The sequence below is a fragment of the Zingiber officinale genome, chromosome 3A, assembly GCF_018446385.1.
Source record: "Zingiber officinale cultivar Zhangliang chromosome 3A, Zo_v1.1, whole genome shotgun sequence".
Classification (NCBI taxonomy): Eukaryota; Viridiplantae; Streptophyta; class Magnoliopsida; order Zingiberales; family Zingiberaceae; genus Zingiber; species Zingiber officinale.
Genome location: NC_055990.1, coordinates 131,403,928 through 131,416,684, shown reverse-complemented (window position 1 = coordinate 131,416,684; position 12,757 = coordinate 131,403,928). Strand labels below are relative to the sequence as shown.

The window sequence follows — 12,757 nt, the reverse complement described above, 5'->3', positions numbered from 1 at the left end:
GATCTAACTTCGACCTTAAACCCTAAAGTCTTCACGATCTGAGAGCGAGCTGGGCCCTCTCGACCTAGTCAGGAGGCAGGCTGGAGCCCTCTCCGACTTCCACGTCCGATCCAGAGAACGAGCTACCGAGCCCTCTCTGACCTAGTCTAGAGAACGAGCTACCGAGCCCTCTCCGACTTCCACTTCCGGTCCAGAGAACGAGCTACCGAGCCCTCTCCGACTTTGTCCGGTCCAGAGAACGAGCTACTGAGCCCTCTCTGACCTAGTCCAGAGAACGAGCTACCGAGCCCTCTTCGACTCCATCTAGTCCAGAGAACGAGATACCGAGCCCTCTCTGACCTAGTCCGGAGAACGAGCCATGACCATGACCATGTACAGAAGCAAGAACCTGGAAGTGAAATTAAAATTAGTGAAATCCTGCAAGGTGGACCATTTTACATTCTCTAGTTGTTCATCATGTTTGTTTATAGTTAGCTAATTGATTTGCAACTGATCTTGGCCATGTCAAGAATCAAGAATCTGCAAGTGCCATTACAATTAAAGAAATTCTGCAAGGTGAATCATTGCACTTGCAATATTAATCAAATTCCAATTTCAATTTGCCTTTATTTTTTTTTGTTTTTTGCATCTGATCATGGGTAGATGAGCATGATCCTATGGAGAAGCAAGGGCATACTAGTGCTAGTAAGAATGGAAAACAACCCCTTCAAGATCTCCCTGAATCTGGCAGCTCAGCATCATCCTACAGTCCTGACTGCTCCACTCGTCATAACTTCACAAGCGCTCACAGTGAACTTCCCATGCCGGGAAGCAGTCGCTCAATGCTGTGCAATAGGGTCCAAGTTCATCCTCGCAAAGTTGACGTGGTTTTGCCTGAAGGTGGAATCGCTCTACCCTTCAGCGATGATAGCTGGGTCGCCGTCAGTTTGGACTTCTAAAATCCATCAAGGCAATTGTTCTTTAGGCAGCAGACCTTGTCATGTTATAACAATGCGATAGTGCAGAGACAGCTTCCTGGGTCATTGCTACGTATGCTCTTTCTTTCCATATCAGTATGTGTAGAGACAGATTCCTTGGTTCGTAGAAAGACATCTTATTACACATGGTTTATGGCTTGAATTGATATTGATGAGTATTGTTTTCCTTTTTATTTTAATATTATCATCTATGCTTTTGTGCCCACGAATACTACTATGAGTTTGCATTTTGGAGTTGCCTTTTAATGCATATGCTATGAACCCTTTCATATGAACTATTTTATGCTATGAATTCTAGGATGGGTTGGCGGGGGCGCTGGGACGAGTGTATTTGCCCTTTTTTTGTCACAATTTATGAAATTTTCTTGCCTTCAAAGTTCAGAGTATAGCAGAGCCTGTCACCATATGTCACCACTGGTAGATTTGCAAAATTGAACCATTTAGTACTGGTGAAGCCAGCATAAATACTCTTTGACATGATGATTTTGTTTTGATTTTCTGATTTATTCCTTCCTAACAGTGTGCCTTCAAAATATATTTATTGAACTAATTTGCATCAAATATCCTAATCTCTTGAGTTTCTTTTTTACTATGTTGTGAATGAATTCATTGTGCCTTCAAAATAAATTTTTTAGCATAAATAAATTCATTTTTTGAAATTTTGCTATTTTTAGGAAATTAAAATTCGAATTTTGTTTTCTAATTAACTTAAATCAAACAAGAATTGTGTAAGGCTGACGAGGCATCGGACGGACTGTACATGGGAAAGCGTTGGACCTACTTATTAAACCAATTCTTAGCCAATGAAAAACAAAATTAAGAACTCAAACTCTTCTTACCCTAATGAATAAATCGTTGGTTCCTAGTTTTTCACTCTTTGTTTAACTGCCGCTCAGAGCGAGAAGAAGAGCGTAGAACCCTAGCTGACACCATGGTGAGTTATACAATGGATCTACCGGTTGTTTCAATCTTGAACAACCTTTTCCTACTTTCGAGTATTTGGTGGATTTTTTATTTTTATTGTTGCTGTCGCTGGTCGCTGGTCGCCATCGAGCATTTCCAGTTTATTCTTCGTGTTCTGAGCACGAACGAATGTTGATGGGAAGCAGAAGATCGCATGTTCGCCCTTACCTCTATCAAAGGTATTGGCCGCCGCCGCTTCGCCAATATTGTTTGCAAGAAGGCCGACGTCGCCAATATGGATCTCCCGGTTGTTTCAATCTTGAATTGCCTTTTCCTTCTTCCGAGTAATTAGTTGATTTTTTGTTTTTTTTTTGTTTCCGGTAGTCGCTGATCGCCAACGAGGATTTCCAGCATATTTTCGTGTTCTGAACACGAACGTTGATGGGAAGCAGAAGAGCATGTTCGCCTTTACCTCTATCAAAGGTATTGGCCGCCGCTTCGCCAATATCGTTTGCAAGAAGGCCGACGTCGACATTAACAAAAGGTTGTTCTTTTTCTCCTATGGATTGCTATCCTTGGAAGTTGTTGATCCTAGTGTTCCTTTAATTATCTTTGCAAGTTCATCTTTTTGTTACAGTGAAAGAAATTAAAATTTTTTTCTTTCTAAATATTCTTTGATTCAGCTGCTGCAGAGTAATCTTCTTAATTTATTTAATTGCGCTAGTAAGTTTTTCTTTTCTGTAGGACTGGCGAGCTTTCTGCTGCTGGACTTCAGAATATGATGACAGTTGTTGCGAGCCCACGCCAGTTCAAGATTCCTGATTGGTTCTTGAACAGGAAGAAAGATTACAAAGATTGCATGTATTCTCATGTTGTTTCAAATGCCTTGGACATGAAGCTGAGGGATAACCTTGAGAGGCTGAAGAAGAGAAGGTTAGCTTATCCTAAAACTCTATAAGTTTCTTGTTAGAATATTTCAGTAAATTTTGTGTCTGGATTGCATATTGCTACTAATCCCTAGAGTTTGCAATGCAATGACTTCAGACTCTTTACTCTGTGTTCTTTGTTACATTGAATCTGCACTCTCATTCTCCTTTTTAAACTATTTCTTTCTTTTCGCTTGTGAATTCAAATTGAATTGCTTAACATTTTTTTTTCTTTCCAAGTTAAATATTTTTTGGATCAATAGGGCAAAATTGATGTTCGTCTAAAAATATGATCCAAGCAGCTACTTCGGCAGTGAATTGATACTTGTTCGTCGCCAATCTCTCCACCTCCCTGCTAATAATTCCCAAGCAGACTCAGGCCATTGCCGACAACCATCAAAAGAACCAAATTTTTGCAATCTTTCCTCTATAATCAACGGTGTGAGCAACAAAGGTTGGAGCTTAGACAGCCTAACTGCTGGTTTCGGATCAGTACAACTCACTGAACCCCTGGTGGAGCAAGTGATACTTTACCTCAAGGAACCCATTGACGCAAAAAAGGCGCTAACTTTCTTCCACTGGTGCTCCTAGACCAAACATTTCGAACACGGTCTACGATCTTATTGCTTCATTGTTCATGTCCTTGTTCGTTCTGGCCTTCTTATCGATGCGCGTGCTTTGCTGGAGTCGGCAGTCAACAAGTATACAGAGAGAGTTGCATCTCAGCATGCATCGATTGTGGAGGTGCTTCTCAGCACTTACGAAGTAATTTTTCCCGGACATCGTGTTTTTGATCTTTTGCTGCAGGTGTATTCGAAGAAGAGAATGGTCAATGAAGTGTTTGATGCTTGCAGATACTTGGGAGATCATGGGTTGAACGCTAATATAATTAGCTTTAACACAATGCTTCATGTTTCACAGAGATCTGATCAGAATAATTTGGCTTGGAAGATCTTTGAATATATGTTTGCAAGAAGAATATACCCAAACCAAACAACGACTGAAGTTATGATTGATGTGATGCTCAAGGAAGGGGTTTTGCCAAAGTTAGTGAGTGTATTAGATAGAATTCGTGGGAGTAGATGTGCCCCTGGCATTATTGTGAACACTACACTCGCTTTTAGGATCATTGAGGAGGATAGGGCTGAAGAAGCAATCACTCTTTTGAAGAGAATGCTGCAAAGAAACATGATGTTTGATGATATTGCATACTCTTTGATTGTAGCTAGCTATTGCAAGTTATGCAAACTGGACTAGGCACTTCAATCCAAGGACGAAATGATCAACAGGGGATGCAGCTTGAATTCATATGTTTACACTTGTCTAATAGGATTTTATTCCGCGGAAGAAAGAATCGAAGAGGCTGTTCAAATGATGGAAGAGATGGTGTCAATAGGACTGAAACCATATGACGAGACATATAATCATCTGATAGTTGGTCTGTCGAGAAATGGGTGGACAAATCAGTGCTTGAGATATAGTGAAAAGATGCTTGAAGGTAGATTTTTGCCTAGTCTTGGCACTTGCAATGAGATGATAAAGACACTCTGCATAGCAGGAAATATTGAGGAAGCCAACAGAACTCTGACATCTTTGTTAAACATGGCGTTTGTCCCTGATCAGGAAATATATTTGATTCTAATTGATGGCTATGGAACTACGGGAGATTTTCAGAAAATCATTACACTTTACTATGAGATGGTGCATATGGGTCTTGAGCTAAGTATGAGGGTCTATAAGTCCTTGGTTCAAAACCTCTGCAAATGTTGAAAAATGAGTGAAGCTGAGAAATTTATTGGCATTTTGGGGAGGAAAGGTTTGACCCCTACTAGCTGCATGTATAATTCAATGATCACAACATACTGTAACAAAGGTGGTATACAGAGAGCACTTATTTCCTATGATAAGATGATTGAAAAGGAGTTGGTGCCATGTTCAGATGCTTTAATGCTTCTAGCAAAGAAAATGTTGTAAATAGCTGAAATTTACAGCTTATCATAGGTTAGATGTGTATGATCCCGTACAGGAATGAGAGCCAGCAATTGTAATTCAAAAAGGTCAAACCCAACTAGATTAAAACACTATGGTTAAAGTTTTTTTTATCAATTCTGATTATAATTGCTAAAATTTTAAAGCTGATTGTGTATAGGATGAGCATGACCATGCACAGAAGCAAGAACCTACAAGTGCCATTTAAATTGGTGAAATCCTGCAAGGCGAACCATTATACATTGTGGCAAAAGGCGAAACGCTGACCCCCAGCGCCCTCGCCGTACCCGACCTAAGGCCATCACGGGGAGGTAAATCGCAGCATCCGAGCGGGCATGTGGCAGGCATGGTGTAATACGAGGATAGGGGATTTATTCCCCAGCTGTCCCGAGGATCGACCCTGCCGCCTCATTGTGGCAAGTTCCGCCACATACCAACCCGGATGACCCACAGGATCAAGGCGAACCATTATACATGCTACAGGTCATAGGTGTTCATCATGCTTGTTTATAGTTAGCTAAATGATCTGCAACTGATCATGGCCATGTCGAGAATCAAGAACCTGTAAGTGTCACTACAATTGAAGAAATTCTGCAAGGTGAATCATTCGCTTTCAATATTAATTAAAATCCTATTTCAATTTGCCTTTTTTTTTGAACATTTGATCATGGCCAGATGAGCATGATCCTGTCAAGATGCAGAGCGTATCAGTGCTAGTAAGAATGGAAAACAACCTCTACAAGATCTCCCTGAATCTGGCAGCTCAACATCATTCCTACAGTCCTGACTGCTCCAGTTGTCATAAGTTCACAAGCACACAGTGAATTTCCCTTGCGCGGAAGCAGTCTCTCGCTGCTATGTAATAGAGTCCAAGTTTATCCTCATGGTTTTACCTAAAGGTGGAATCGCTCTACCCTTTAGTGATAATAGCTGGGTAGCGGTCAGTATGGAATTTTAAAATCGATCAAGACAATTGTTCTATACTTTTAATATGGTCATCATCTATACTTTTGTGATACTAATATACATTTGCATTTTAAGGGAGATGTTGTTTGATATAGACGCTTTCATCTCTTTCATATGCATTGTTTGTGAACTTTTCATGCCCTCAAGAAATTACAGTATTCTTGCATGTTTTTCATGGAATAAGAGTTAGTGCGATGTACAATTGGATTCGGGTTCCATATTTTTATTGAACTAATTTGCATCAAATATATCCTAGTATCTTAAGTGTCAATATAAAATTTTGACAATAATTCATTGTGCCATCAAAATAAATCGCAAGTATAAATTAATTTGTTTTTTTTAAATGCTTGATTTATAATTTTATTATTTTTTAAGTATCTCAAACCAAATAAGAATGGGCAAAAGTTAAAAGAGTTAAAACGGCGTCTTGTTATATTGTTATTCTGAAAATATTTTCACTGTTAGTATTATAATGGCTAGTTGTTTAACTAAGTAGCTAATATAAGTTATAGCTGTTTTAAAATGATTATAATTAATTTCAATTTAGTTTAATGAAGTTTAAGTATTTTTGATAAGTTGATAGATATTATTTTCATATAATAAAATTTTATATATAATAATTATAATTTAAATGAAATAAATAATTTTATATATATATAATTAGATTTTTTTATTTTTTTGTTAAAAGACGGTCTTTTAATTTTTATTCGATAAAATTTTAACGTGAAAAAAAACTTCAATTTCGATTTGACATGAGTCATCTCAGTGTCCGACCTCATTTAAGAGCATCTTCAACGAAAATTTTATAACATGTGATTTATGTTATAAATATTTCATTATAACTCCTCTCTTAATACATAGGTAGATTTATAATTTTTTTATAAACTTGTCTCAAAATCTTAGGACTAGGTTTATAGAAAAATAGTAAATCTTGCTGACTAAAATATGGCCAGTTAGAAAATGGATTGTAATAGCAATCTTGAGTTGTACTTAATTAGTAATATGGAGAGAAATAATTTAATTTAAATACCCTTGATAATGATCTTAAAAGTATATTTTAGCTGGACAGATTCTGGCCATTTAGCATTGCCCTAAAATGTCTCCGATCGTCCCTTAAGGGAGCCTGCCCAGTCACCCCTTAAGATCGCCGATCGACAACTGAGGGAGAATCAATTCACTCGCTCGAGAGAGTATATAAACATTATACCTGCACTTTTCATTAATTGTATGAAAAACTTGGATAAAATACACGGATAAGTTACATGCCTACTTGTTAAGTTCTGTAAGATTGTAAGTGATTAGTATTCCAAGGTCTATCTAGTCTTCGACCTTCAGCGTCTTCAAAATAATAAAAGCTCGAGGTGAGTTTTTGTATCACTTTAAAAGGTTCTCCCCAATGGGGTTCTATCTTGTTGACGTCTCCTACCGGTTTGATATGTTTCCACACCAGATCACTTCCCGATGCTCAGATTTTGGTAATGTTTTGGTAACGGATCTTCTAATATTCACTGAGAAAATAGGGTGACAGCTTTCTCCAGCGAACTATCACTCACTGGGGCCTTTCCTCTGTGCCTATTACGAACATGCCCTTCTCTAGAAGATCTCTGATGCAAATCCTCTGGCTCCACTTGTTCTAGCGGTGTATGAAATGACGCCCTAGGACAACGGAGAGGGGAGAGAGGTGCAGGAAGTACTCGAGCTGGATCCTCCTCTTGGGCCCGCCTCTCTCGGTGATGTACTGTTGCAGATGCTACAGGTTGTGGCGGTGGCAGAGTATCACTAGTGTTTGCTTGTTGTTGTTGCAACGCCCTTTGAAATCGGGCCTCGATGAGTAGATTCATATCTTCTTGTGTTAAAGTAACAATAGTAAGTTTCCCAGCTTCTTCCATCTTAAAGTTTTAGATTCTGGCGAAGATTCCCACGACGCCAAATTTGATCCTGCCTGAAAGTTGGAAGATGGTATGCTAGTTTTGGTAGGTGGTTGCTCCAAGGACGATGAGCCTCTAGAGATCTGGAAGAACTCCTCGACGATCTTACGCATACTTAGACCAGTCAACAAAGCGTTAGTGACCTAAGGCCGGGGTGAAAATCCCTAGCTAGGCCCTCCGACGCTTAAGTTAGTTTCCTCTCTTGCAGGTGGAAGAATAACAGTAGCAGAAAACAGAGCTTCAAATGCAGAGAGTTAGGGTTGAGTCTGTTTGCGTACCTGGCCAACGGAGAGGATTCCCTCTTTTATACTACCTTATTTAACCTTCGTAGTCATGAGTTGATCCCCAGTTTGTTAGAGTTTATTAGGAGATGAGAAAAGTACAACCTGAACTTCATGCCAAGATGTACCTTCTTTGTCGTTTCTGAGTTGAGTTCTTCATGAAGTGCTTGCGAGAGTACGTCATTGTAACTACTCAATGAAGGGGCATTGAGGGAATATTCCTCGACAACTTTGTGAGGCTGTCTTAATGTTGTCTACCACTTGTTTACTGAACATATATCTTGGCCAGTCACATATCCCGACCAGTCTTTTGTTACATGTATCTTAGTCAATCATATATTTGGGATACCTTTTGTTGCAGATAACCTGGCCAGGTAGATAACCCGGTCGGTCATATATTTAGAATACCTTCTATGGTAAATAACCTGGCCGGTTATATATTTAGAATATGACTGGTCATATATTTGGAATACCTTCTGTGGTAGATAGTCTGACCGGTTATTACCTACTTGAATATATACATATAAAGAACATTATATTTAGCCAACCTTTATCTCTCTAGTCGTATTCAGGAATCCTGACCAGATTAAGCCTATTTAGGCCCATCTGGCCTTTCCTGACTGAGTGAATATGTTAGACCTACATATCATTATTCGGTCAGTCTTTGTCCGACCATTCATATAATACAAGTTTGATAAGACTAGACGCCTTTAAGTCCGACCGGGCACATACATAGAACCTTGTATGCAGTCGGTCTTCACGCGATCATTCATATATTGAAGGCTCGAAAAGGCTAAACACTTTTAGGCCCGTCCGGATTTATATCTGTCCGGGCATATGCATGGAAGCCTTCACTCGGCCTTTGCAAACAAGATTAAATGCCTTTAGGCCCGGACGAATTTATATATGTCCGAGCATATGCATGGAAGCCTTCATTCGATCGTCCTTTGCTTGACCATTTACATATTGAAAGCTTGATATACTTAAGCTCCTCTAGGCCTGACCGATACTTTTCGCCTGGGCATATACAGAGAAATTTATATTCGATTGGCTATCATCTGGCCAATCGTACGCTATATCTAAGATAAGGCTAAGTATCTTAGCGTCCGACTGATCCTTCCCGTCTGAATATATACATAACCTTATGCTCGATCGGGTCTAGACGTCACCCCCTCTTCTTAGCTTTAATTATCACATCACTTGAAAGACTTGCTCATAATAACCCGTTTCAGTGGTGAAATGAGAAATGACAACCCGTGTCAGTGGTGAAATGAGAAATTTCATCTGTGCCAATCGATAATTGATGTAGTTTGTCATGCGAGATCAAGCATTGCTGAATACCTTAATAACAGGTCTAACATAAGAAGTTGCCTTCATCCTTTTGTCTTAAAAAAAACCTACGTACAAAAATATTTTGAATAAGAGATAAGTTGTAAGGAAAAAAATAGAAATTTCGTTGTAAAAGATAAAAGGTAAAGATGAAAAAGTAAATGAAATATTAAATTGTCTATTTTATCATTTTAAATTATATATTTGTCTATAAAGAAAACAATTAAATAGTAAAAAAAAATATTAAGGGACGTTTGGGGTAAGAAAATAAAGGTGGAAAATAGGAATGAAAATAAATGATTATCATTGTTAATATTTAAATTATATAAATAAAAGAATGAATTCTTATACTTGGTAATCACTCATTCCTATATCAATCTCTCAATCAATCAATTACTTTATTTTCATTAATCAAATATTCTCTTAATACCAAAAATAACTATAGTGGGTTCTGCCGCCGACAAAAAGGAAAAGGAGCTTTGCCTTTTTCACCGCCGCCACCCAACTCCACCGGCCAACGTCTGACACCAGTCAGCCGCCCTCCCGCCAGCCACCAGCCGCTTCGAAGTCGGCTAAAGTTGTTGTCTCAAATAGGTGCCAAGACCAAGCTGCTACTGATAGAGACTGCGTCGGTCGAACAGCCCTCCGTCGGATCTATTTACGTCGGCCAAATTCTTGTGCCGTGACATGTGCCACCGGCTCTTCCTTCTTTCTTGTACTGTTGCTCATGCAAGTAAATCTGCCGGTAACTCCTGCTCTCCGTCGAAAGTCATTCACGTTTTGAAACAACACGTGAACTTCACGTTTTGAAACAAAACATGAGCAATAATCATGAAATTCAATTCACGTTTTTGAAACGTGAACAGTGTGCTGATTACTCCAATGGTTTTTTGCCTTTGAATAGCAACAATAGTTGTTGTTGTTCATTATAAATTTGAACTCATTAGTACTAAGGGTAAAATTAAAAATTTATTTGATTCTCATTATTGATATTGACTCGAAACAAACACTGATAATATAATCTTGATTTTCATTCCTATTGACCCCATAATCAATCTCATTACTATTCCGATTCACAAATTTAAACAAAACGGTCCGTTAATTGTAAAAGCATTATTTCACATGAAACTAAGAAGTGTAAGAAAATTGTATTCCATTTTTACCCTTTTGAATTTTTGTTTCTCTATTTCCATCCCTTGAAAAAAAAACACTACCTTAGAATTGGCCATGGTGATACAATAAGCTGGTGGATTAGGGTTTATATGGTGTCCGGAATCTCGACCCTTCTCCATCTCATCCAGGTTCATTTCTATGCGAGCCACGGTAGTTCGATACCTCTCCGCCTGTCTCCATTGCTCCCTAACTCTTGTCTCGAAATATGATCTAAATCACTACTTCGGCGGTGATTTCGTACTCGCTCATCGCCAAGCTCTCCACCTCCCTGCTAATGATTCCCAGGCAGACTCAGTCCATTGCTGACAACCGCAAAAAGAATCAAATTTTTGCAATCTTTCCTCTATAATCAACGATGTGAGAAGCAAAGGTTAGAGCTTTGACAGCCTAACCATTGGTTTCAGATCAGTACAACTCACCGAACTCTTGGCGGAGCGAGTGATACTTTACCTCAAGGAACCCATTGACGCAAAAAAAGGCGCTAACTTTCTTCCACTGGTGCTTCCAGACTAAACATTTCGAACATGACTTGCGATCTTATTACTTCATTGTTCATGTCCTTATTCGTTCCGACATTTTTATCAATGTGAGTGCTTGGTCGGCAGTCAGTAAGTATACAGAGAGAGTTGCATCTAAACATGCATTAATTGTGGAGGTGCTTCTCGGCACTTACGAAGCAGTTTTTCCTGGACATCGTGTTTTTGATCTTTTGCTGCAGGTGTATTCGAAGAAGAGAATGGTCAATGAAGTGTTTGATGCTTGCAGATACTTGGGAGATCATGGGCTGGATGCTAATATAATTAGCTTTAACACAATGCTTCATGTTTCACAGAGATCTGATCAGAGTAATTTGGCTTGGAAGATATTTGAATATATGTTTGTAAGAAGAATATACCCAAACCAAACAACGACTGAAGTTATGATTGATGTGATGCTCAAGGTGTTGGGTTCTTCGAGCCGCGAAAACCGCTTTTTCGCGTCGCGGAAACCCCGAAGGACCCAAAGCCGTAGATCCGTGCAAAGATTCGTATACAAAATTCGAAAAACTATTTCTTGTACGAGTTCAAAAACTGATCTACTACTTAGATCTACGAAGAAAAACCATTTATACCTTTGATGCGATGCCCTTCGCGTTCCCGCTCGTCCAAATGATGCCGGATCTCAAGACCGTCAAGCGCCGGTCCTCTAGAAGTATCCACACGGACACACTAGATGGAGATGACCAAAAACCAAGGTGTGCTAGCACCTATATGGTTCGACCAAGGGAGGAGAGGGAGAGGGAGAGCTTGAGAGGAAGAACACAAGGAAGATGAACCACAAGTGAATGAAAATGAATTTCTTCACCAAAACCAAGTGGCCGGCCACTTTTCAAAATTCACATTAATTGCATTAATTGCAATTAATATGAAACCATAAAATCACATTAATTGCATTAATTGCAATTAATATGAAACCATTAAGAGAGTGGCTTTGTCACTTCCATGAGGTGGCACCCATGATGATGTAGAACATCATTATTGGTCCACCTAATGCCAACTCACCAATGAGGTGGCAAAAGGTCAAGTCAAAATTGACCTTTGGTCTTCCTTCTCAAGTCAAGTCAAACTTGACTCAATCTCTACCATGGTGGATCTAATTCAACCATTTGATTCGAGCCAACTTAATATAATGAATCTAATTCATTAAATTAAATTGATTCAATGAGTCAAAATCTAAATTAGACTCATTTAACACATGAATCAACTTGAGTCGAACTCAAGTTAGCCTAATTAGGATTACTCTTAATCCAATTTGATTCATCAAATGAATCTAATCCTCTTGGTTCATCATATGAACCTAATCTCCACCTAATTGTCCTAAGTGTGTGACCCTATAGGTTCTTGTAACGTTGGCAATGCCCTAAACCCATTTAGGAGCATAAGTAATGAGCGGTATCTAGCAACACATCATTACTACCCAAGTTACAAGAATGTCGAGATCCGACATCACCTTGTGACTACCAATTGTGACTACTCACAAAATAATGACAAGTGTCCTTCTATCCTAGACATCTAGATTGATCAATATGAGGCATAGACCGTGTCATCCTCTAATCAATCTAAATCTTGAACTCCAAGTAGACTCACTCGATCAAATGAGCTCAACATCTAATGTTGACTCATTTGGGCATGACCATGCGCTTAGTGGTCTCACTCTATCAAGAATAGCGATGTCGCTCCCGTCATATGGGAGGAATAGATCCCATCTACATCACTCACATCCCTCTGCATAATTCGTTACATACC

At 39.1% G+C, this 12,757-nt stretch overlaps 1 protein-coding gene across 2 annotated transcripts; it reads left to right on the top strand.

The window, feature by feature from the left end:
• Positions 1–363: 363 nt before the first annotated feature.
• On the top strand, positions 364–1,002 carry LOC122052449 (double-stranded RNA-binding protein 1-like). 2 transcript variants are annotated; one of them, XM_042613974.1, is made up of 3 exons: positions 364–424; positions 510–555; positions 643–1,002. In XM_042613974.1, the coding sequence occupies exons 1-3, from the start codon at positions 365–367 to the stop codon at positions 936–938; spliced, it is 402 nt and encodes a 133-aa protein (XP_042469908.1). In that variant the 5' UTR covers position 364; the 3' UTR covers positions 939–1,002. The 2 variants fall into 2 exon arrangements, with proteins under 2 accessions (XP_042469908.1, XP_042469907.1); XM_042613973.1 differs by having other exon boundaries at positions 490–555.
• Positions 1,003–12,757: the final 11,755 nt, after the last annotated feature.

Coding starts and splice junctions, on each gene's coding strand:
- LOC122052449 (XM_042613973.1), top strand. CDS start 365: ATGACCATGTACAGAAGCAAGAACCTGGAAGTGAAATTAAAATTAGTG. Junction 425..489: donor AATTAGTGAAATCCTGCAAG/GTGGACCATTTT, acceptor ATTGATTTGCAA/CTGATCTTGGCCATGTCAAG. Junction 556..642: donor AATTAAAGAAATTCTGCAAG/GTGAATCATTGC, acceptor GATCATGGGTAG/ATGAGCATGATCCTATGGAG.